Here is a 27,633-nt window from a genome sequence, read left to right on the forward strand (position 1 = left end):
ATAGTAAAAGAAGGGTAGTGGACCTCTTCAAAGGTAAGTTGCCACCTACATTCCTTTTTATGATTTTGTCTTAGTTATTGCCCATGTGGCAACTCATTTCTTTTGCCTTTGTGGCATTAAGACGATGATAGACTAGTTAAAAGGTGTGGTGAAAATCAAGACCCTAACAATCATGCTAAGTACCATGCAATAGGGAATGCTCTAGATAGATGTTCGGCTATGTGGAATAGCTCAAAACATATATTTGGGTTACCTAGCCATAATAGCATAAATTGAATGCTCAAGTTCTTGCCCATAAGTATCATTTTTTGGGTTATCAATAACTAACCAAGATAATAGCCATGTACTACATGTAATTGAAAACTTATCTCCTCATTTTTACTAGTTTTTCTAGGAAAAAAATTGTTGCTAACTTTTAGGCTTGTAAGGCTTTGGATTATGTCATTCATGGGCTTAGTTTTGGACCTAACATGGGTGGGTTGAGCTACATCTTTAGTCTTTTCTAAATAAAAATATGATCATTGATTTTATATGTTTGGAGATTTTAGATTTTGATTTGCAAATATGGATCTTATATTAATGGAGCCTAGTAGTATGATTAATTCCTCAATTGATGTACAGTGGCTTAAACTCATCTATGTACGTCATATGCAACAAGTTCCTGGATAAATAGTCCAGGCATATAAAATCTAGAGAGATTCATTTGTCATTGAAATTAAACAAAGAACCAGCGGCCACTCGAAAAATTTATATCCTTTGTCAAGAACATCTTTAAGTAGAAAGATCCAACATAATCCGTATGATGCTTCATGGCCTTTTGGTTCCAAAGATACCTTAGACAATTTATTTTCGAGAGGCTTTCATTTGGTTAAAGGCATTGTATTTGCTATGTATTATTCTAGAAACAAATTCCTTATTATTGGTTCAAGCTTTGAGATGACCATCTCAGGATGCATAATTATTTTGGTGTTCTAATTGCTGCTTGTCAAGCTATTATGAGTGAGTTTTGTGATTGCGCCGTGGTTTTTGTTAAAAGATCAATGAGTTTTGCTATTTTCTTGTTAGCTATGACATTTAGTTTTGTTTCTAGTTTGTAAGAGTGGGGTCTTATCCATCTTGCTTAAATTTCAAACGTTGCTTTTTGTGATTTGCTTTAATTAATGATATTGGCTTTTATTCTAAAAAAAAAAGTTTATTTTGTTTTCCAAAGGGGTTTAAGTGAACAAGAATAAAAATTTTATATCTAATGAAACAAAATATTTCATGACTCATAAGGGCTTTGATTACAAATTTGAGTAAATTACAAAGGCCTAATGGCTAGGTCCATTGGTGCTATGGTCGATTAGTGTGAGCGTGCAAAATCTATTGTTGGTACCTTGTTGGGTGCAGATACCAAATGTATGACCCACCAGGTGTGAGTGAGTTGTCGAAGAGCTTTACCATAGCCACCCTTTGACAGCTTTTGCGATGACCTACTGCTTTTTTCGATTTCCTCAAGGGATAGGCATAGATGTGGATAATGAAGCTTTCTACACATTGGTCTTTTTGCCTCACCTTGCATGGCTCCTCTTTTTTTTTTTTTTGGCTCTTAAGATTGATATCCCTTGTTGTGTTTTGCCCACAGCCACTAGGTTTTAACCTTTTCTAGGTTCCATTTTCTAATTTTTTTGTGTTGGGGTAGATGCCTTGTTTTTTGGGGCACCTTGTTGGTTTCAACTGGGCTTGGCCTTGGGTTTGAGCTTCTTGGTATATCTTGGCATCACCTCCGGCCTAATTGATTTGTGCAACACTGAAGCTTTTGCATCTTCAGGTCTGCTAGCTATTTGGGATGGTCTCCAACATTAGCAAGGGTTTTCGGTTTATTTGGGCTATGGGCCTTTTTCTTGTATTACTAGTTGTTGGGTTGAATAACTATGTGAGTTTGAATCCTATTGTACTAGACCATGGGTTTTTTTTTTCTAATATTAATGAATTTCTTTTGCCTGTAAAGAAAAAAAAAAAGTACAAAGGCCTAGTGGATTTGGCATAATTCAAAATGAAAAGAAAAGTTCATTGTCTTTAAAAATGAATCCGTCCATGGTCTTCTGTCCATGTGAAAAAACCTTCAAGATCGCCTTTTCAAAAAAGAAAATGATATTCTATATGGAAACAGCTTGCTTGAATTAATGTATCGAATTCAATGTAAAGATAAAAATTAATTAAATATTGATACACCAATATATTTTAGGAACTTAGAAGGGCTTTTATTTTTCCTTGTGTATTTTTTTGTTATAATCGATTTTGATTGAGGTTGTGGTATTTGTTGAACTCTATTGTTGAGGTTGGACGCTTAATTGAATGCTAAAAAAAGGCAAAGATGCATAGCAAGTGGGAGGGGGAAAATTGAACGAAAAATATGCAAGAAAAAGAAAACGAGAAGAACTTTAATTGCAGTAGTTACATTGCGTATAAATGTTAAGGAATACTAATGAAGTGATCTGGAGCAATCTCGGTCGCCGGTTGTTGTGAAGGGTTGCTTAGGTCGTTTCTCGGGGTGTCAGAAGTTTCTGATAAGGAGGGGAAGGAAGCAAGACAACTACGGCGACAAGTGGGACAAGAGAAATGGCCAGACAACCACCGCTCGATACAGTGGACATGGAATCCGTGCTTACATGTGCCCAAAACCCGAATCCCTTCACCCTCCACGAACTCCGACAAGCAGATGGCGCACTCAGCCTCTTCTCCGCCCAGCTTCATCCCTGCCGAATACACCAGCGTTGGAGCCACCACCAATGGCGCTGCACCTGCTTCAGTGTTGGGTTTCCGCTGCTCATCAAGTTCTCGTCGATTTTGGGGAAGACGGTCTGGTGGGTGATGGCGGCCGCGTAAGAAGCAGCGGATGGCTGTGTTGAGAGCTAGAGCACATATTAGTGCACAGAAGAGGATGATGAGGATCATGGCTGTGTTGGCTCCAAAATCATTAGAGTTTGAGTAAGGCCACCACCTGCAGCTATGGGCGTGGGGATTACATGATGTCGATATTGTCTGAGGAGGCGGCGGAGAGAGGTGGATGGTGTTTGGAGAAGCTGCCGTTGACATTTCTTGTTCCGGCCGCATTTGTTTGGTTATATTCTTAATTTAATGTGTTTTATTCTATATCACGGAGGCTTTTTAAGTGATATATATGCAGAAAGGGGTGTTTTCAAATCATCGAGCAGTTTTAAGTTTTTAAGATGAGGTTGTTAGCTGAGAGAGAGGAGATTGCGTGAGAGTACAGACTTGGAAGATTTTATAGGCATCACTTTCAGGCTGCAATTAAGCAATGCATAGTATACGTGCACTTGAGGATTTACAATTAATTTGCTGGATATATATTAGGAAACTTGTATTCACGATCTCAGCAAGGAAATGGTTCTATATGTATCATATAATTAACCCTTACTTCCCCTTCATCTAATCCAAGCTCTATTCAACATTTCTCCAGCATGTGTAGGGCCAAAAACCATGAATGTTACTTCACCACTGATGTGAGAAATAATTGGACACATAACGCGTTCCGACAAAAGTGTCATTTTACATGGGGCTGCGGTTAGCTCCACATGGACTTGGTTACTCATCATAAATGAGTCCTGATGACAACGGAAATGATGGCAAACTCCAAAGAAATTCCGTAGCTTTTTGTTTGCGCTTCTGTTGCATTATATGTTTGGTTTTGTAGCTGTTGGTGATTGGGATTAGTAGAAGCTGTTAATAAATAATAAGGGCTCTAACACTATTTCTTGGAGGGCAAGTGATCATGAATGAGGGGTCTCGAAGATTCGTCGCAGAAGAGAAAGATGCAGACACTTCTTAGAGGCTCCATCTCTCCATCCCTATCTTTTTTTTGTCGTTCTCTGTTGGGGAGAAGGAAATTATAGGTCCACGTTAGTAAATGGACAAAGAAAATAGAATGGAAGGGCGTTGGGTTTTGGACCCCACTGGAATGACCGGGTCGAATGCAATCCATAAGGATATCCTGTGAATTGCCCCAGTGGCCACATTAGGACCCAGCAAGGACCTTAATTGGGCAAGCAGGAGTTGGCTACAATTGCCTTGTAATTGAGGCAACTGCACAGTAATAGCATCTTATGTGCTGTGTCCATGAGAGTGAGGGACTGGGCCTTCGGGACCACGCCATGCCCATGCTCGTAAGTAGAATGTTTTGTATGATTTATATTTACATGATTGCACATCAAACTGCCACTTTTTAGTTGGCAAAACACATTTTAATTTGATCAAGTAAATCCAAACATTTAGAGTGGTTGTACATTTTATTCAAATCTTTTAAAGTTGGATTTAATCAAAATTTTTGAAATTGAAAAAACTTTATTCAATTAGCAAAATCATAAATTGAAGATTGACTTTTGTCACGTAAGATGATATGGCTTGATAAGTTATAATTTTTTTTTTATTTAATGCATCTATCTCTCTCCTCTCTCTCTCTCTCTCTCTCTCCCTCTCCCTCTCTCCCCCCTCAAAGAGCATCTCACAGCCAATCGACAGCAAACTCCTAAAGCCAAGCTCTTTAAGTTTCAAAAAGAATGAATGCAAATCCAACTGAACAAAGCTCTTTAAGTTTCAAAAAGAATGAATGCAAATCCAACTGAACATCTTAGTGAATTTAAAATATTCTATTTGATTGTGTGATTATGGTAGAATATGAGAAGATACCATGCCTAAAAAATGAACAAAACTTGCTTTCCTGAATACAAAGATACACTGACTGCATACTCATGATTTACAATGGAATTGTACGCGAAAACGCATTCAATTCCCAAAAGAATCGTTCAATTCCCAAAAGAATCAAGGTGTGTATATGCAAATATAGAAATGCTTCCTCAAAATAATTTTAAGAATTTTCAACTCCTTCCCATCATTCTTCCTGAGAAATAAAACAGGGAGTGCATGTATCAAAACAGAAGTAATGAATGTAAAAAAACAAGATGCGATTCAGGAATGTGATCCAAGGGACAATCTCCTTGAAACCCACAATCCATCAACAAATAAAAATTCTAAATGGGATGGCAAGTACAATTTTGATATAGATGCATACATAAGAACAATATTTTTGCCTTTTTTCCCGAGAAAAAAAAAATCTTGACTTTAGTAATTCCTTAGCACCAAGAACAGCTAAAATTTCAATACAATTTATGATGGACTTATAGAAATCAGAGGGTTCTAAAAGCTTGTTCCATCTTGAGTGCAGTTTCTTTGGACTTATAGTAATTGTATATTTTGGGGAACATAGATGTATAAAAACAAAACTCATGAACCAAAATATATTCATTTTTAATATATTTTCCATCTTGAGTGCAATTAATTGGCTGTGAGATGCTCTTCAATGGAGCGATAGAGAATGAGGGAGAAAGAGAGAAAGGGAGAGGGCAAGAGACGCACACACGGAGATGATTCCTATAAAAAATTTAAAAATTATGATTTATCAAGTCATATGACACCCTATGTAGCAAAAGTTAAAATCTTTAATTTGGAATTTTGCTAATTGGATAAAATTTTTTCAATTTCAAAAGTTTTGATTAAATTATTTAAAATTAAAATATATGCATAAAATGAACAACCAACATAAATGTTTGGATTTATTTGGTCAATAGGCCCTAAAATTTTATTATTATAGATTTTCCTTGAATTTTTTATGTTAAATTTCTAAATTTTTATTATTTTTGACATTAGATGCTTTTTAACATATTTAATATCTTTTATTTTGATTTAACGCGTTGAAAAAATTAAATTAAACAATTAAACAATTTCACTCCTTTCCAACCAATTTTTACACTTCTCTACCTATCTAAAATTATTTTTCCTCCCTGCTTTATAAATGACACTCAAATCTCTCTCTCTCTCTCTCTCATTTTGCAAATGAAACAAACACACTTTCTTTGTGTTTTTATCTCTGTTTCCCTTTGTAAACAATATCGAAATGGACCTCCTAAACTCTTTTTTCTCTATCAAAAATCAACAAAATCAAATCCTAACTCACAAATCAATAAGCATCAAATAAATCCTAAACAAAAATAGAAAAATCCCAAGGAAAAGAGAGAGGAATACACAAATCAAGAGCAATAGACAAAAAAAGGCATGAATGCAATATGCTAGTGAAATGAGGTATTAGAAACCAGGTTTAAGAGAAAAACTATATGATTGCGAAAAAAGTCATCTTGGCTCACTCCTCAGCTACACATCTTGAATTCTAATAACTCTTCCTTTGCTATCAAACAACTTGTAGGTTCCCTCAAAACTATAAGTCATGGACTTGGAATTCAATTTTTAGGGTTTTGAGGAAACCCAAATAATTTCAAACAAAACAAACAAATACAAGCTATGATTTGGAATTCCACCATTGATTTGGTGGAATATAAGAAAAATAAAGCATAAAAAGATAAGGATTGATGGTGCTTAAACAATGATATAAAGCTTTCACTGATGGTGTTGATGAAGATGCTTTCTCTCGGGTTTACATCGATAGCTTGGTAATACTGAAGGTGTTAATGAAGATGTTTTGCTTAGTAACCTAGAAAGTAAAGATTCAGAGAAAAAGAGAGAGAGGGAAAGAGAAAGAGAGAGCGAATGAAAAGGTTGGGTGGGTTTTTAGTTTGGAGAGAGAGAAAATGAAGAAAATACATAGGAGAGATTATTTGAATTTTTGGCTTTTTTTCCTTCAAAAATATCTCATTTTTGAAATCACATGCTTTTGATGAGGCATGGTAGACAAATGTGTAATGACTGTTAGAAAAGGACTTATTGTACACCAAAAAAATGGGTTTTAGGAGAGGAATTTATAGTAACAAATCTATAGGCAATGATGGATGGAATCAAGAGCCAAGGGGCATTGTGCCCTTGGGTTTTTAAAATTTTAAGGGGTATACCTAGAACCTAGCCATGATTATAGTTAATCAGATGCTCTGAACACATTCCAGATAGCAAAATTACCATTGGTAAGCCCGATCCAAAAGCTTGGGTAGTTTTATCTAAAGGCTAGGGTTCCATAATTAATTTATGAAATAATCTTGGCATGTAATAAATATTAAAACTGAATTGTAAGAACCTAAAAATAGTGTAACAAACCTATAAGAATATTTCTATAATTTTTGGAACATTGGACATAATTAATTGGATTATAAAAGTGTTAGTAATATGCCCTAGATTAACACTAGTAATATTGTATTTCATAAATATTAATTCCCAATAATGGCAATTTTCTTTTCATTTAAATTAAATTGTTTATATTTGTTTGATAAAGCCCTTTAGTATCTTGTTAGAAGTTCTATTCTTAAAGTGTTAAGAATATGAGTGATGAAATTGTCTGGTACAAGTATTATAAATAGTGCTTTGCAGTCAATGATACTTTATTGGGCATGATCTTTCCAACTAGACTATCGCCTCTATTTGTTTCCAAAAATTAGTATGATATGCTAACAAAAGTGCAATGGTAAGTCTTATGCCATCTGATGTTATGATGTTGGGACAAACATACTGATTACTTATAAGATAAATAGGTTGAACTAGTGGCGTATAGATGATATATACATAGAATTTACTAGTGTCAATATATTTTCATCTAGATCATAATAGTGCATATAGTCTCTTGACCTAAAATATCAAGTTTGAGTTTGATAAGGCTTACATACTTGTACAGTGTATGGGTCTATTAGCATATGTTGTCTCTAACTAGTTATATATGAAGATAGGAGTTCAGTCAATATGGGATTTGTTACCTTAAGTAAATAGGGAAAAAGTCCTATGATATATAAATTATTCTTGATAAATAAACTTTCTGGTTAGGACAGATAGACTTAGTCAAAAAAGTATTTATGATGGAAAGTCTCATTAATCAAGAATAAAAATTAAGATGAAGACATATGATGCAAAGCAATTAGGGTTTGATATTAACCGTGACCCTAACTAGAATCGAGACTTTGTAACAAATAGATTTTAGTGCATGGTATGTACGATCAAGGTTATAAGCAAATGGATGAATTTAATTCATCACTAGTTAGGTTATCATGATACACTATGCTAGGTGTCAACCATTATTTATGAGAATCAAGAGTGAAAAAGGAATTTCACTTTAAGGTGGAAAGAGTCCCAATGATATTAAAAAGTTAATATCGTATTCTCATTATCAATTAGTCATGAATCTAAAAAGTCAGACACATAAGAACTTAAGTGATCAAGATAAAATTATTTTGATTAATTAATTAAATAATTTAATTACTTAATTAAATTAATGAATTAGTTTGCAATAAGATTGTAAAATCTCTAGCATGACTTGAAATTAAATTCAACAAATTGGGTTAATTAGAAGAAAAGAGCTATTATTAAAGTGTTTAAATATGAGTTAATTAATTAAAGTAATTTTATTAGAATAATTTATATGTGATATAAATTATATATGTGAAGAAAATAAATATGGCTCATGTGGGTTTTTTACTCATGTGGCATGTGATGCCATGTGGCACCATGATATGGTGACACATCAATTAGTTGACTTGATGAGAGGAAGACAAATGGCCAAACATATAAATAGTGAATGGCACTTTCAACAATTGAAAGTCCATCTTTCAGCCACTGAAAGTTGCTTTGCTTGCTGTGGGGTGGGGTCACGTGGCATGAGGCGAAAGATCATCCACTAGGATTGTATAAAGTATACCAGATAATGCCCAAGAAAGATGATAGAGTTGCATCAGTCTTACTTAAGTACCATCTCTTTAGATAACATTTCCTAAATACAATCTTAATAGAATTGAGTACATTAGCAAGTATTATCTTCCCATAACATTACCACGGTACTAAAGGTTTATGTCACAAAGGCATAGATAATGTGACACCTCTTACCTGTCTACAGTGTAGCCGAGGAAGATATGCCATACAATGTGCCGGAGCATCATATCTTATTTCATTACAATTTACTCTTTCTTAATTAATTTATTTATTAGTCACTAAGTGAAATTTATGTCATTTAATTTATTTATTGAAATTATGAATTAATTTAAGATTTCAAAAATTTTACAAAAAATCTGGCAGAGTGCTGGCTAAAAATGGAGAAAACAGTTCTTTGAAACCTGTGAAAAACACTCTCAAATTTTCATTTATTCCCAAACTCCAAATAATTTCAACGCAAAGTCATCACAGTTCATCAAATTTCAACACTTCTCAACATTTCAAACTCAAAATTTCTATTTCATTCCATGCATGAATAATTACATACTCATATTTACAAAGAAATGTTCAAATTCATTAACTCATAATATGTACAATAATTACAAAAGTTTATCATTTACATGACAAAATGTAGATCTAATACAAAATGAAGCCTAGTAATCCTACCAAATGCACTGCTGGTCAAGGTACCACAAAATGAAAAATGCATATCCAAGTCCAATTTCTAGTTTACGGTCTACTGGGCTCACGCTCCGTATCTCCAGTACCTACGCGATGAAAATCCAACGAGCTAAGCATTTCTGCTTAGTGGTGCCATAATACAAGAAAATATAATATACAAATAAAAGTAAAAATTCCCTAGTTATTGTGCTTATAAGATAATAAATAATTACTAAATTATTGTTTAGTTGAAGGCTAATTACATCTTATGATATTAACTGTTCCTAGCATTTTATCAATCATTCTCATGATGATTTTGAGCCTCTTTTTATTGAAATTATTCTTGTTCTTTATCTTGACATTTAATTTCTTTACTTCCTTTAATAATCAATTTAATTGCATTTATACTTTTCCATGCCCAAGTAACCTATACAAATTGATCGGACTGGATAAACAAGTAAACTAGCACTGGGTACCAAGTATCTCAGACTGTCACACCATTGATTACAATGTGTCTCCCGGTGTGCAACAGAACAGCTGATAAGTCGTCATAGAAATCGAGCACAAGACCAAGTATCACAACAGTGTCAGAATGGCTAAAAGCCATAAAATCACAGAATGGCCACATAAGCCATAAATCATAGAATGGCATGATGCCATATGCAGTACTGCTATAAGAACCCTATTGGCATGCCAACCTATCCAAACCAATTACACTAGGCCTACTAGGGCATATTACAATTTTAAATATGAAATTCTTTGTAATTGAAGTTCAATAGTTACTATTTATCTCGTTAGTCAACTAAAATGTTGACTTTTTCATAGACAATAGGTATATTGTCCTAATATCACCAATGTACTACATTTTGCATTCTAAAATTGTTGGCATTGGTCGCCAATACCATTTCAAAGCTTATTGTTTTTTATTTAAAATTTTTTAGATTTCATGCCTTATGTTTACTGTTCCATTGGTTATTGCTACAGTAGAAATTTGACAAAATTCTCTTCGTAAAAGTTGTTCCTTTATGTGTCTTCTTTAATTCCCTTTTTGAATCACTTCATTTGGAGTTTTCTAGCTCAAGTTATGCTAATTTTAGCATGGCTAGCCAGATTGATATCTACCCAGAATTTCTAGGCAGAATCCCATTCTGGCAGTTTTGGTGTCCCAATTTTGGTGGGCAATTTCATTAAGTTCTAGTCAAAATTTGGAGTTGTGTTCTTCATAGAAGTTGTCCTAAATTGTCTAAGCTTTCCATTGATATAAGTTTCAGATCAAATAGACTTTTCTACGCTGAGTTATGACTAAATGAATTGCCTAGAGCAGAATGTGTGTTACCTAGATTAGGTCAATTTTTAAGTCACCCTAAGTTAGTTTTCTGGGCATGGTTTCTCCACAAAAATGTTGTATTATGTGTCTAGTTTCACCTCCAATTGGCCTTGCACCAATTGGAGTGACATAGCTTGAGTTATAACCCCAAGAGCACACTGGACTCAAAGGGTCCAAAATGCACACTTGAGGCGGCCTAACCTTTGCCTTAGGTAATGTTACAAGTCACTCCAATTTTAGTCCAAACCACACCAAATGGTCATTAATTGACCATTAAAACATTAATTTATGCTCAATTGCATCCACCTCCAAATTTTAGCTTCAAACCCTAGCCCTAAATTTTTAATTTTCCAATTCTTGCACTAAACTCACAATTTAATGTTTTAAGGGTTAAATTCATGTCAAGGGCAGCTTATACACTTATTTAAATCAAAGAAAATCATCAAAACCCTAAGAAGACCATGGCTGCTAAAATTTAGGGGGAAGCATACAAGTGGTTCTCATGCAAATCTCTTATAATTTCCTACTTAAATTAAGTACCTAAGTAAAAATTAAGAGAGAGAGGGAAGAATTGGTCACTAACCTTAATTGAAGTTTTTTCCAAACTTGAAAAACCTCTTTATTTCCTTTCCTTTTTGCTTCCTTTATCTTGCTCTAGGTTCAAGGATAAATTTTAATGAAGGGAATAAGTGGATTTATGGTGAAATTGAGTGGGATTTGAAGCTTTGTTGGAAGATCAATGGAGGGAGAGGGAAGAGAGGGTCACGGCTGGATGAGGAAGAAGAAACCAGAAATTGGTTTCTTAATTTGGCTCATTTTTCCCTTTTTAAAGAATTCTAATTGTGTTGTTAAATGGTGATTGGTGGAGGGCATTTTAATGACATCATAATGATGTCAAAATGGGAATTTTAGTTCATTTTCATTTCTTTTCTTTTCTATTCATTTTTAGTTTTAATTTTTAACAATATTTATTCATATTTTATGTCATATAATTTATTTACTTAATTAGACAAGTTGGCAAAAAATCATCTCTGAAGTTGAAATGACCAAAATGCCCTTCGTTTAGCTTATTGATCTAAAATTATCTGTACCGATCTAAAAATTTCTCTGAGAATTTCTTGACATTCTAATGCCATCGAAACCTCAATGAATCTTCTATGGAGTCCCAAAAATTATTTCACAGAATTTCCCTCGGGTTTAGGTCTATTAGCTGTGAAGACAGCAACTTCCCGTTAGGTCACCCATCGCTAAGGCATCGACTCATTTAACTTTGTTGTATTTTATTTCTAAAATTTTTTCTTAATTTTTCTTACACTTATTTGAATTATTTATGACTCCTCACTCTAATCTAAATATAGTTCCAGACATTCTAGCTGTAACACCCCTATGTTCGGTAGTGCGTACTACTGTTCCTGTGACTAGTGTTGTCCGGACAGCTAGGATGCCTAGAACTACACTTCGATATGAGTGAGGAGACATAAAATAATGAAATACAAGAAAAGAAAATACAAGAAAAATAAAGGAAAAATAATAGTAAAGAAATGCAATCAAGTTAAGCGAGCCGAGAACCCTAGCGATGGGTGACCGCACTGGGAAGTCACGGCGTGGACCGTTGACTAGCCCTGGATTGCGGGGAACCCTGAAAAATATTTTTAGGACTTAAATAGACCCCTATTGAAGTATAAATATCATTAGAAATATTAAATAAAAATTAAATAATTAGTACAAAGAAAAGTGGGAAATCGAAAAATGGACAAAACCCGGTGTTACCGAAAAATCAGGAATACAACCCGATCAGGGGCATTGTGGTCATTTGACATCCCGAATTGTCTTTTGACCTAAATTTCCATTAAAAATACATGATATTAGACTTGGAAAATATAATGACAAATTAAATTAGGGGTACCTAATGTAAATAGCCAAAAGTGGAGTGAAATTTGGGTAATTAGCACTTAAATAATATTAAATCAATTTCTTATGTGAGTGGACCACTAAGGGATTATAATATGCATTAAGTAGGCAGATTACTCCACTAAAAATTCATCTTCAACCTTTGAAGACCACCATTGCCGTAAAGAAAGCTTTAGAAACCACCATTGTTGTCCCATTTGTGAGCTTCATGCATCCATGATCCAAGCTTCAAGTGGTTAGGGTTTCTTCACTAAAAGTAACCACCACACCTTGGGTAGCATTTAGGGAGTGAGAAAGGTAAGTTTTGATGAGTTTTTAAGAAGCTTCAAAATAGGTAAGTTTTTGTTTTTGAATATTGCTTTGTTAAAGTTTGTAAGGATATTATGGGTGTTTGATTTATGGAGAAATTTTTGAGTTTTGATGTTGAATGGGAATGTGCACTTTTGGCAGCCATGGAAGCACCTTGAAGGCAGTTTACTTGTGCTTGTAAATGGTGAATTAAATGATTGATTAAATGTATATTGTGTAGGAAAATGTTTGGGTGATGTATACTTAGTATATGTAAATGTAAAATGAAATTTAAAGCTTGGAAAGTAATGGAATGTAAGTGTACCATTGTGGCAGTTTGCTAACCCCCTTGAGGAATGCTGGAATTCATGCTTGGTTTATGGGATAATGATGTTAAAATGTGTTGGTTGTTATGGCAGTTTGAGTGCATGTATGATGGTGTAAAGTTGGACATGAAAATGAGCATGAATTGGTGATTGAATTGTTGTAAATTGAATTGGACAAATTCTGCACTTGTTGGTGCACATTGAATGTAATTGTAAGCTGCCAAGATGACCTATAATATTTTGTAAATTATGTTTAGGTTGTGGTACAACCAGAATTGGTTTGAATGTTAAGTTTGGTGAGTATTAAAAGTGATGCTTGATGTGGATACAAGAATTACAATAAGGCAGTTTGTATTTTAGGCCTATAACTTTAAGTGTGTGGCTCCAATTGGTATGAAACCAATTGGAGGTGAAACTAGGCACAAAATGTGCCAACTTTCATGAAGAAAGCTTACCAAAATTCTGCTTGCAAGGTAGCTTGAAAAATAACCAAATCCGGATTGAGTGCAATTGAGGCCTGAAAATTGACCATTTGGGCAGCAGTTAGTGTTTAGGCCATAACTCACTCAAAACAGGTCCAATTGACCTGAAATTTTAACCATGAATAGTTAAGACCCATATATACAAGTCTTATGAAGACACCAAAGCTCAGAAATGACCATAAGCAAGTCAAACAGCTTGCACAAGTTCGGGTCCAAAAACTGGCCGAACCTAAAATGACCTAAAATGACCTAAAGTGACCAATTTTGGTGCAATTTGACCAGCAATAGTAAAATGACCATAACTTGGTCTACATAAGTCAGAATGACCTAAAATTTTGCCCCGCGTTCCATAAGACATAGATCTACAAGTTTGTAGTTTAGACCAAAACCCGAAAACTGAGGGAACTAGGTCGTCCGGCTAGGTCAAACTAGTATCCCGGAATCCAGCAAATTGCAAGAAAATGCAGTATACACGGAAATGAACTTGGTAACATGTACCAACCCTAAAATACTATCGAATGTGACATATTAATAACATTAAAACCTAATTTACCTTGAATGCATCGAGGGTTGACATCTTAGGTTGACTAAAGAAATAATAGAATTCGATAAATTAATTATTAAACCTTATTCTTAGAGACAGTTTAAATGAGTACTGAAACACTTCAAATTGTGTTTCTCAGTTAGCAAAGACTCAGGGAAGGGGAAGGAAACACTGAGTCAGAGCCAAGAGACAGTTATCAGAGGTTTGTGCACAACTAGTTTTTAACTGATTTTGTTTGAATATTTCATATGATTAAATGACATACTTTTCTTATGTATTATGTTTAACAAGCATTGGATTTAATTCAATGATTATTGAAAATTGTTATAGTATGTATGAATTTAGCTTTGTGAAATGGTATTTCCACAAGAATTAAGCATTGTTATGGATTGAATAAATTATGTTTTGGAAAATTGTGATAGAACATATTTTGAATTGTAATGGTAATTTTCATGGAAAAATGCAAATTTGTGATTTGAATTGTGATGAGCATAAAAATTATTGTATATTGGAATTGACTTTGAATCGAATTATATTGTGATTTATGCTCACTAAAAGGATTGTGATATTGTTTTATATCTCACTATAGATGCTTGAATAGGTTATTACCCGTCTCTCTCATTTGTTGAGAAGAAAATGGAGTTAGTTGTGTTTTGATTACCATGGTACGTGCACAGGCTTAGATTTTCCTCTGATTTGAGGTTAGATCTAAGTTTATTTTATCGTTATGGCCCTTGTGGAAGATTCATTATTGTGATGGTACTGTGCATGATGATTCGACCTCCCCGACCATAGGGAGTTAGAATCACCCTGAAGATGGCCATTTCGGATTAGTCTTGCATAGTTAGTGAGATAAAGAATGGCTTTTGAGATAAAGAATGATTTTTGAGATACAGCATGGTTTTTGAGATACAGCATGGTTTTTGAGATATAACATAGTTTTTGAGACACATAATGTTTTTGAATGGTAAAGAATTGTGATTTCAATTATGATTTATGTATAATTGATTTTGTTGGAATTACCTAAATAGTTAGTTATGATTTGATAAATTGAATTTCATGATCGAAGTCATTTTATACAAATGATTTACATTATTGGCAATGAATATTTTGAGTTTTAGAATTTGATGAGTATTCAGATTTTCAAATTATTTATCAGAATTTTGTCAATGTATATTGTACTATGTTTTAAATTATAGTTGTGCACCACTGAGTTCACCACTCAGCGATAGCTTTGTATGCTGTCGCAGGTAAGAAGAGCATCGAGCAGTGAGTAAGTTTCTTTGAAGACACTTTCAGTTCAGCTCCAGGTATATCATAGGTGTACCCATGTACATAGGTTTTGATGTATGCATATAATAATATGTATGTAAATTATTTGAGCAGTTGTATAAAAACTCTTGTAAAATATTTTGGTATGTAATTAAATGTAAATTATTGTAAATGTAAATTTGGAATTTCAATTATCTGAATAATTTTGTAATATTAATTTTGAGTCTTGTAATCAATGAAATGTTTCTTTTATGAGGAGATTGATTTGATTATTGAGATTTGAATTATGGGTTCAAATGAAGTTATTGAAGTTGTATTTGAGAAAACATATTGGAAGTGTGTTCTTTGCAGATTTTGAAGAACTGTTTTCTCAAAATACAACCTAAGACTTTGTGAAATTTTGAAAAAAATTTTATAACACCAGATTTTAATCGATGATTTAAATTTCATGAAAATTGTTTTAAAATCCCTTATAGTATATTTAATGGATTATCGGTAGGCGAAGTACGGTAATTCATTAGGTGTACTACGGGATCATGTTACATCTTACAGGGGAGTAGGGTGTGACACTAGCTGTCTGGATCGACACCGGTCACCAGAAAAGTAGAATATATGGACTTGCTAAGGTGAGGGTGTTGCAGATAAATAGGAGTCACCACCCAGATAATAATCAGGACATATTCATTATTTCTTTTGAGGGACATCTGACTAAGGCATCAATTTCCAAAGGGACAACCAAAGGGATTTGATTGATGCACTCAATTTTTTGATGGGGTCATGGATGGCAACTTACTCCTTCCAGGGGTTTTACTACTGTCATCAACACAGCCCAATTTCTATGTATGGGATAATGGGTATGTAAGGGGAAAATGTTAGGTACCTCTTACACCTAGTCTAATCTCGTTAATTTAAGTGCTAGTCCTCTACTAATGTTTCTATGTAACACCCCGAACCACCGAGTTATGAATGGTACCATTTTTGGTTTGTGACTAGTACTATTCAAAGACACCTGGAGGATCAAAAATAAAAGGAAAATTAATTGAGATAAACACAATAAAAATTCAAGTGAACCAAAAATCTAAGGACACATCGGGTATTATGAAAAAGAAGGATTATGATCCAATGAGGGGCATTTTGGTCAATTCACTTCAAAAGTTGATTTTTTACCAAAATGTCAATTAAATTAAATGAAAATAATATATTGAATTTTGAAGAAATTTTGAGGAAAAATTAAAGTATAAAATGAAAAGAAAAGAAAAGAAATAAAATTTAAGTTTAATTTCATTTATGACACAAATTAAAAAATTTATAATTAAAATAAATTAAATTTTTGGGGTAAATACATAAAGGAGACAAATTTCCACTAAAATTAAAAAACCATTTCTTATCTTTCTCCCCCATTGTGCCGCCCATATACTCTTTCCCTCTCCCTCTCTTTTTCTTTCTTCTTTCTTTATTCTTTCACTTACAACTTCTCTCAACCCTTTATTTTCCCACTTTTCCATGGCTTTTCTATTTAATTTGTTGAAAATATCAAATTTATCTTTGATTAAGAGATTAAAAGCTAAGAGAATAAGAGAATTGGAAGAAATTGAAGATTAGAAGTGGTCACTTGAGGTAAGTTTATTTTCTTGCTTAATTAGTTATACAAACTTTAAATCAAGTTAGATTGTGATAAAATTTTATGAGAAATTGAAAAGAATCACACATGGAACCTAAACTAGGGTTTTGGTCAGTTTGAGGAAAATTAGGGTTTGATGTATTTTAATGTAGTTGATGATGAAATCAAGCTTAGTTGAAGTAGTATGCATGATTGGGGTAGTGTAATTGTATGAGAATTTCATAAATTGAATTATGGAATATTAGGGTTCATGGGGAAATTAGGGCTTTTGTGCTACGGAGTGAAATTGATATGGGTAATAGTAAATTATGACTAATTAGCAAGAATTGAATGTGGTTTAATGTTAGTTGGTGGAAGGAATTGATGGAATGGCATAGATTAGGGAAAATTGCAAACTAGGACTTATGTAGAATTGAGGCTTTTTATATTATTCCATGCAATTGAGGTTTATAAGTCCTAATTATGGTCATTTGACATAATTTAATTGAGAATGTATGTTGAATGGATGAAGTGCACATGATTAGTGAAGTAAATGTTATAGAATGGCATGAATTATGAAGTTGGGAAATTAGGAGTTTGAGGAAAATTTGGGGTTTTTGTGCTAGGAAGTGCTATGGATGTAGTAATGCTAAATTATGGTCATTTGGGGTAAATTAAATGTGAATTGAGGTTGGTTAGTGGTAGTAATTGAAGAAATGAAAATTTAACCTTAGGGCTGAATTTTGCACACTGAGTTCAGTGTGTTTGGCAGCCCATAACATGAGCTACACAACTCCAATTGGTGTGAAACCAATTGGAAATGAAACTTAAGACACAGGGCTAGAATTTTCATGAAGATACCCTGCCCCGAAAATGACCATAGACTGCCCTAAATAAACCTTAAATCTAAAAGCCAAAATTTGAAAATCTGAAAAATTATCAAATGAACAGTAAACTTTACAAGGCCATAACTCTCTCTAGAAAACTCTGATTTAGGTGATTCTTGAACCAATTGAAACCTAAAACATACTGGAACATTTCATATGAAGAACTTAAGGCAAAATTATGGACTTAACCCAATCAAATTGCTAAGCAAATTTGAGTCACCAAATCTACCAAAATCTGGAAATCTGCAAATTGACTATATGAACAGTAAAATTTGCAAGGCTATAACTCTCTCTAGAAAACTCTGATTTAGGTAATTCTTGAACTGATGGAAACTTAAAACATAGTAGAACATTTCGTATGAAGAACTTGAAGCCTAATTATGAACCTAACCCAACTAAATTGCTGAGAAAATTTGAGTTGATAAATCTGCTAGAATAATGAGCTGTAACATAAATAGTAAAATTTAAATAGCCATAACTCTCTCTAGAAAGCTCTGATTTAGGTGATTCCTAAACCGATGGAAACCTAAAACATATTTGAACATTTCATATGAAGAACTTGGTGAAAAATTATGAACTTAATCCAATCAAATTGTTAGCCAAAGTTAAGTCACCAAAGCTGCCAGAATCAACTCCACGTAAAGAGTAATCACTTTTTAGTCATAACTTGAGCTACACAACTCCAAATGAGGTGATTCAAAAAGAGAAATAAAGATGAGACCTAGAAGGACAATTTTTGTCAAGAACACCTTACCAAATTTGTAACACCCCTATTTGTATAGCCTAGAATATTTCACTATTCCGGGAACCAGTGTCGGTCCGGATAATTAAGGAGATTAGAACCTCATCTAAGACAACTAGATAAGCCATAAATACAAATAATTAGTAATTGTTAATTAGTTAAGTATAAATAAGAAAAATAGAACAAAAGAAGTCAAATAAGCTGAGAGTCACTGCGATAGGTGACCTTCTCAGGAACGACTGCGAAGTCGATTTAAACTCAAATTTCGAATCGTAAAATGTGACGCTGCGGTCCTTAGGACCATTACGAACATAATGGAAAAGAGAAAATCATGAAAAAGAATTGTTAAGTCAGTCAAATAATTAGGTCAGGGATCCAGAAGAAATATTGAATTATTTGCAAACCGGGTTGAACCGGCGAGGGGCAATTTGGTCAATTAACCCCGAGAGCTGACTCCTGACCTAACTGTCAAATAAAATCGGAGAAAAGAAAATTTCAAAATGAAGAATTAAATTAAAGAACTAATAGAAAAATAAATAAAAAAAAAAGAGAAAATGAAAAAGGTGTAGGGAGATGACATCATGCATGACATCATGCATGATGCCATAAAGATTATAATTAATAAATTTAATTAAATTGATTTTTGAGTCTTTCATAAGACAAATTACATAAAAGAAAAGAAAAGAAAGAAAAAAAAAGATCCATCTTCTTCTTTCCCATAGCTCTCTTTCTCTCTTTCTCCCAAAGCTCTCTCACCCTTAAAACCTAAATGAAAGCTCATCTTTGAGCTTGAAAAACAAAAAATCTCACCATAGAAAATTACTCTACCATGGTTAAAGCTTGTTTTGGCAACTAGAAGAGGTGATTGAAGAATAAAGAAAGAAGAAAGGAAGAGGCTTGAAGGGAAAGAAAATTTTGCACTAAGGTTAGTAAACTAAATTTGATTTTCTAGTTGAATTAGTTGTGTTTATAGCTTAATTAACTTAGAAATAAACTTAAAATGAAATGAAATTAATTGTTGGAGGACTAAACATGGATTTTGATTAGTTAGGGTTTACTATGGTATTGCATGAATTTGATTGCATTATAAGTGTAGGCAAGCTTATATGAATGTAGAGGTGATATTGTGATACTTGGATGTGGTTAAATGTAATTACTAGTGTAGTTAGGGTTTTGGACCTAGGGTTTAGAGGCAAAAATGTGAGAAATGATGAAATGACGCAGTTGACATAGTTTGAGGTGAGAAATGGTCATTTTTGACCAAATGAAGTGTGTTGGAAGTGTTGGAGTTAAGGTTAAATTCAGACTCAATGTGGTCATGCTGCTGGCAGCATGACCAAGGTCCCTTTGAGGGACCAAAAATGAAAATTTACAAGTCCAATTGGTATGAGACCAATTGGGAATGAAAATAGACACTAGATGACACAATTTTCATTGAGGAAGTATGCCCAAAAAGTGACCAAAACCTAGTGAACAAATTGACCAAACTTCAAAAATCTCAGTATGCCCTGTACAAACTGACCAAATGAACAATGTTTGTTCATTTCATCATAACTTGAGCTAGGCAGGTCTAAATGACCTGAAATTTTACTAGTGGACAGTTGAGGTATATACCTAAAACTTTCATGAATAACACAAACCCAAATTATGCCATTAACCAAGTCATTTGGCCACCCAAAGTAGGTGACCTAAAACTGCCAAAACCAAAAATTGCCTAGAAATCTGGGTTAAGTCCAATCCGGCAGCCATGGTTCAAATGGCTATAACTTGAGCTACAAATCTCCAATTGAAGTGATTCAAAAAGGAGAATAAAGTTAAGACAATAGGAAACATTTTCTATGAAGGAAGTTCTGCCAAATTCCAATAGAAAAGTGACCAATGGAACAGTGCAACTTAAGACACCAAAACTGAAAATTTGCAAATTTGCCTAAAGGACTTAGAATTTGAGTAAACAATCAAAACCAACAAATTTAGTGACCAAAATGTGGTATGTGGGTGAAGTTGGAATTCCCATACCTATTATGCCTTAGAAAGTCAATAATTTGACTTGAATAGTATAGTGAATAGTAACCCCGAAACACAAAATTTAAAGAACGTCGAATTTAGCGCATTAGAGCTAGGTAAAAGTGAAGTTAAATTTTTTTTTGGATTTACGTTAAGTTATGATACTGAAACACTGTGAAACTGTGTGTTTCAATGGAAAAGAATACTGGATAGGAACTTGAGACATCGACTAAAGGCCAAGAGGCGACTCGTATAAGATTTGTGCACAACTAACTCTTTTGTTATATTTTTATTTCTAAATCGATTTGAACAAGTTATTTTATGATTTATAAATTTTGATGTGTTGAGAATTATAGTTTGTTGAATGAATTTGTATAAATTAAATGTAAATTTTCTTATGCATTTAAGGATTTATTGCATGGTTTTGAGGATTTTGAATTTTAAGTTTGATGTGTTGCCAACCTTGAGCATGAATTTATGATGATCAAATATGTCGATAATTTGTAAACACTTTATAAATAGAAATTGTTTTGAATATGATTTGAAACCGCAGTTGACATGGCAAAATTTGTTGTGAATTCTCATTAGCTTGTCTAGTGAGATATCTCCTCCACTGGATGGGGCGAGTTACTTCCTCTCTGGCTTGCTAGTTGGGGAAGAATTTGAATGAATACTCATATATACTAGCTAGTCTTTGTTTCTCCCTTTTAGCTTCGGTTATTGGGAGAATGTGAAATGTCATGGCGTACAACACGGCATCTATTTGAATTTTGGGTCATGGGTGGCTACGCCCTTTAAATTATGCATAATTTGATAAATTGTGACTGAAATAAATAATTTATTAGTGATTCAAAATATTTTTGTATTGTTTCGGAATTTAAAAGAAATGTAAATAAATAGTTATTAATTGATCAAAATGTTATTCACATAAATAATTTGCATGAATGAAAATAATGATTTTTGTATGTCATGGATTTTGAAGAATTTAGAAATTTTAAAATTTTATTCATTATGAATTGTTAAGAATAATTTGTATTAAGTTTTAAATTATTAGTTTGTGCACCACTGAGTTCACCATTCAGCGATAGCTTTGTATGCTGTCGCAGGTGAAAGGAATAATAAAGCAGCTGAGCAAGATTTCTGAAAAGACATAGTGAGACTATCTTCGGGTATATCATAGGTATACCCTTGTACATTAGCTTTTGATGTAATTCTGTAATAATATGTATGAAATTTCCTTTGAGCAATTGTACCAACTCTTTTGTAATATATATATATATATATATATATATATATATATATATATATATATATATATATATATATATATATATATATTTCGATTGTAATCAAATACAAATTATTGTAATATTATCTTGAGATTTTAAATACTTATAAAGTTTTGCATTATTAAATTTTAATACTCCCATGAATGTAAATATTCATTTTATTATCTTAATGAGGTATTTCAATGTTTGATTTAATTTAAACTGTGTATTAAATTGCTTGTGTTGATTTGTGAAATGGAGATTGTTTGAATTTTGAGACTTGAGAAATTGGTTGAGATTGATTGTGAAATTTGAAAAAGTTGTTGAGAAAAATATTGGGAGTATCCTTATTTTCAGGTTTTGAAGAACTGTTTTCTCAAAATACAGACGGCACTCTGCCGAAATTTTTATAAAAATTGCAGAGATTTTTAAATATCCAAAAATTTTAACTGATTTTCAACTTTAATTAAATGTATCAATATTTATTTAGAAACGCTCACCACTTAACAAAAGCAAGAAAATTATTTCAAAATCCCTTGTAGTACATTTAATGGGTTATCAGTAGGCGAAGTACGGTAATTCATTAGGTGTACTACGGGAGCATGTTATATCTTGTGAGGAGTAGGGTGTGACATGTTTTAGTGGTATCAGAGCAAAGGTTTTAAAGTAAATTTTGAACTGTGAATTTGAAATATTTTTCGATAAGTACAACTGCTCGAATGTTTCATATATATAGTACATTTACATCATAAATATGAACTAACAAGGAGAAATCTCCTTGTATTGGTTGTACAGGAAATAGAAAAAAAAAATCCTGTGAATAGATATGGACAAGGGGGATAAAATGGTAGAGCAGTCTGATACAACTAACGTACAAGGAGAGGCCCCAGTTTCGCAGAGCGTTAGAGGTCCAACTGCACCAGTCCCTCCTATACAAATTACTGCACAAACGGCCCAGTAGATAGCCATGTTCTTTCAGTAAATGGCTGATAATCTGTCAGCCTAGGCCCAAGTACAAATCCAACCCCCTCAAGAGCAGCATGAAAAAGAGAAAAGTGGGAAACCCATCGGTCAAAGTTCGAGTAGTAATTTGGGAAAGAGAAAAGATTTTGAGGGACCCCAAGCTCCTAAGTATGACAGACGCGAATCTTCTGGGCGAAAGCAATCAAGAACCATTCGTCAAAGAACCAGAAGTTCCTACCCTACCCCTCTCTGTGACGTTTGTGGAAAATTTCATAGGGGTATTTGCCATAGGGTTACTGGAGCGTGCTTCAATTGTGTTGGAATTGGACATTTCGCCCGAGATTGTACTAGCGCACGTCGATTTATGCCACATACTACACCAGAGGAATTAGTTCAAGATTCTGATTTTAGAGGCTCATTAATAGTTAGTAGGGGCAAAGGTAGAAGTAGAGACAGCACTTCAGGTAATCCTCGCACAATAGACCAACCCGAGCAGAGGAATGCATTAGAAAGAGGAAACACCATGCATCGAGGGGAAGAAATAGAGACTTCAGATGTAGTTGTCGGTATGTTCTTAACTTGTAAAAAGAATAATTCTGTACTATTTGATTCCGGCTCTACTTATTTATATGCTAATGCAAAATTATATGTTCTACTGCTATTCCCTTGCATGGAGATAAATTTTAATGTATTAGTAATTAGTCTTTTAGGATAAGAATTGAGATAATAAGCATGATTGGAATTAATTTTGGAAAAGTTTCTAGTGAGAGACATCTCCTAGATTACGATAAATTATAAAGTTAATTAGTAAGCCTAATTAGGTAAGGCAAGAGGACCAAAAAGTAAGTTATAGCAATATATCTGCCCTAGATGGAAATAAAGGTATTACTATTGATAGATGTCAATAAGTACCATAATCAAAATAAGTTTAAGATATTGGTGGATTTGAAAGAAATAATACTTAGGGAAGTTTGATCTATTGGGATGTATCGTAGTAACTATGCAATATTCTTGATGTTTGTACTGTAAGCTGCAGATTATAGTACTGACTTGAGATTTATTGTGTAGAGCTACGTACTATCCAATAGTACATAAGGATAAGAATAGTTATAAATGACTTTTACCCTAGTACAAATATACCAGAATAGAGTTTTATTACTAGAACTGAGTTTGAAAATCCTAATTCGGGATTTAAAACTCTATAATTAGAATATCAAAAGATCATGGTTGCAAGTTAGTGAGAGTTAAAGACTCCGTTACCCTAGCATGAATTACAGTACATTAGGAATTATTATGGGACTAGAGATTTTAGTATGGTAAAAAATTAGAAATAACACTTATAGGGCTAAGTCATCTAGTCTCCGATATGGGGTTTATAGTTGTTCTGGTATTGCAATGGATCTTTTGCTCAAAGTTTAGTAAGGAGCAATATTCTATTTGTGTAACAGTGAGACACAAAATATAATTTTGTTCCCCTAAAAGAGACAAGATGCTATGGATGACAATTATAACTTATAAAACAATTAAGAAATGATATTCTACTGGTAACAGTAATTCGATAGGAACTAGTTGGCCAGGTATTCTTTAGGAAGAGCACAATTTTATTGTGCGGATCATAAGGATTAGATTAGAATTAAAGTGAAACTTTTGAATAGCATGGGAAACAGGAGAGTCCGGTAGACTCCCTTCTTAAGATTACAAAATTGTTTATGGTTGAAAAAAAAAGGGTAATGATCGCAAACCAATGGAAAATAAACTATAGAATATTGATAGATAAAAGAGTTGTGGAAGTAAAAATTAGAATAGTTAGTGTGAATGTAATAAAGAAATATTATGAATATTAGTTAAAGTGTTGAATAGAATGGTCAGAGGACCAAATCAAAGTAATATTGAAGTATAGTGGATTATTTAGGGATGATAAGAGGTGCTAAATTACGACTTGACAGTTGAGTTAAGGAAGAAGATTAAATTAAAAAAAAAAAATAATTAAAGTTAAGTTGTGGAATGAAAGAAGGAAACAAATAGAACATTAAGAAATGAGAAAAAAACTAGATAAGGAATTGCCACCAGGACAAACAACCTACTTAAGAAGCATAACGATATCCCGAACTATTTTATTAAGAAGGAAATAATTTAAACAAAAGCAAACAAGATAGTGCAAAATGGCACATAGGCCTTGATTATAAATGGAGATGGTAAGATAATGGTTATGGACCTATGGCCAAGACAGAGATAAACAGTAAATATATGACCAACAAGGTCATTTAAAAAAAAAGAAAGACTACAAAGGAAAATAATTGCTAAAACAACAGTAAGAAAAGACTAAAATACTCTAAACTAAACTAAAGGTTGCATCAAATGATCAAGAGATTTGATAAAAAAAAAAGTAAAACTAAGTTTTCACTCATAGGATCATACGAGGTCCTAGAAAGAGTCGATCCACTAATACACAGATTTGCTTACCTCTAAAATTGAAATGAATTTGAATCTAACTTATGACAGAAGCTCATAAGAAACTTGGCACACGAGGTGAGCAATCGATGAGTAGATAGTATTGGTTAAAGTGCTAAGGAACCATCATTCAGGCCAGGAAGCTACTTGGAAGCGTGAATAGGACATGAGGAGACAGCACCCACAACTGTTCAGAGACTGATACCAGGTAAAATTTCGAGGACGAAATTGTTTTAAGGGGGGAAGAATTGTAACACCTCTATTTGCATAGCCTGGCATATTTCACTATTCCGGTGATCGGTGTCAATCTGGATAATTAAGGAGATTAGAACCACATCTAAGACAACTAGATAAGCCATAAACACAAATAATTAGTAATTGTCAATTATTTAACTATAAATAAGAAAAACAGAACATAAAAAGTTAAATGAGCCGAGAGTCACAGCGATGGGTGACCTTCTCGGGAACGACTGCGAAGTCAATTTAAACTCGAATTTCGAACCGTAAAATGTGACGCTGCGATCCTTAGGACTATTACAAACACAATGGAAAAGAGAAAATCATGAAAAAGAATTGTTAAGTCAGTCAAATAATTAGGTCAGGGATCTGGAAGAAATATTGAATTATTTACAAACCGGGTTGAACCGACGAGGGGCAATTTGGTCAATTGACCCCGAGAGCTGACTCCTGACCTAACTGTCAAATAAAATCGGAGAAAAGAAAATTTTGAAATCGAGAATTACATTAAAGAACTAATAGAAAAATAAATAAAAAAAAAGAGAAAATAAAAAAGGTGTAGGGAGATGACATCATGCATGACATCATGCATGATGCCATAAAGATTATAATTAATAAATTTAATTAAATTGATTTTTGGGTCTTCCATAAGACAAATTACATAAAAGAAAAGAAAAGAAAAAAAAATAAAAAGATCCATTTTCTTCTTTCCCGTAGCTCTCTTTCTCTCTTTCTCCCAAAGCTCTCTCACCCTTAAAACCTCCATGAAAGCTCATCTTTGAGCTTGAAAAATCAAAAATCTCACCATAGAAAATTACTCTACCATGGTTAAAGCTTGTTTTGGCAACTAGAATAGGTGATTGAAGAATAAAGAAAGAAGAAATGAAGGGGTTTGAAGGGAAAGAAAATTCTGCACTAAGGTTAGTAAACTAAATTTGATTTTCTAGTTGAATTAGTTGTGTTTATAGCTTAATTAACTTAGAAATAAACTTAAAATGAAATGAAATTAATTGTTGGAGGACTAAACATGGATTGTGATTAGCTAGGGTTTGCTATGGTAGTGCATGAATTTGATTAGATTATAAGTGTAGGCAAGCTTATATGAATGTAGAGGTGATATTGTGATACTTGGATGTGGTTAAATGTAATTACTCGTGTAGTTAGGGTTTTGGACCTAGGGTTTAGAGGCAAAAATGTAAGAAATGGTGAAATGATGTAGCTGACCTAGTTTGAGGTGAGAAATGGTCATTTTTTACCAAATGAAGTGTGCTAGAAGTGTTGGAGTTAAGGTTAAATTCGAACTCAATATGGTCATGCTGGTCCATTTGAGGGACCAAAAATGAAAATTTACAAGTCCAATTGGTATGAGACCAATTGGGAATGAAGATAAACACTAAATGACACAATTTTCATTTGGGAAGCATGCCCAAAAAGTGACCAAAACTTAGTGAACAAATTAACCAAACTTGGAAAATCTCAGTTTGCCCTGTACAAACTAACCAAATGAACAGTGTTTGTTCATTTGGTCATAACTTGAGCTAGGCAGGTCTAAATGACCTAAAAGTTTACCAGTGGATAGCTGAGGTATATACCTAAAACTTTCATGAAGAACACAAACCCAAATTATGCCATTAACCATGTCATTTGGCCACCCAAATTTGGTGACCTAAAACTGTCAGAACCAAAATTTGCCTAGAAATCAGGGTTAAGTCCAATCCGGCAGCCATGGTTCAAATGGCTATAACTTGAGCTACGAAACTCCAATTGGAGTGATTCAAAAAGGAGAATAAATTTAAGACAATAGGGAACATTTTCTATGAAGGAAGTTATGCCAAATTCTAACAGAAAAGTGACCAATGGAACAGTGCAACTTAAGACACCAAAATTGAAAATTTGCAAATTTGCCTAAAGGACTTAAAATTTGAGTAAACAACCAAAACCAACAAATTTAGTGACCAAAATGTGGTATGTGGGTGA

The 27,633-nt window shown here is 33.4% G+C and overlaps 1 protein-coding gene across 1 annotated transcript; it reads right to left on the minus strand.

Moving 5' to 3' along the window:
* Window positions 1–2,396: 2,396 nt before the first annotated feature.
* Window positions 2,397–3,438, minus strand: LOC110669089 (RING-H2 finger protein ATL79-like). Its single transcript, XM_021830578.2, has one exon. It carries the CDS (start codon window positions 3,094–3,096, stop codon window positions 2,455–2,457), a length of 642 nt encoding a protein of 213 aa, XP_021686270.2. The 5' UTR covers window positions 3,097–3,438; the 3' UTR covers window positions 2,397–2,454.
* Between the last annotated feature and the right edge of the window lie 24,195 nt (window positions 3,439–27,633).

The sequence above is a fragment of the Hevea brasiliensis genome, chromosome 9, assembly GCF_030052815.1.
Source record: "Hevea brasiliensis isolate MT/VB/25A 57/8 chromosome 9, ASM3005281v1, whole genome shotgun sequence".
Classification (NCBI taxonomy): domain Eukaryota; kingdom Viridiplantae; phylum Streptophyta; class Magnoliopsida; order Malpighiales; family Euphorbiaceae; genus Hevea; species Hevea brasiliensis.

What these genes read in the sequence shown, in the direction of transcription:
- LOC110669089 (XM_021830578.2), bottom strand. Translation starts at nt 3,096, where the DNA reads ATGCGGCCGGAACAAGAAATGTCAACGGCAGCTTCTCCAAACACCATC.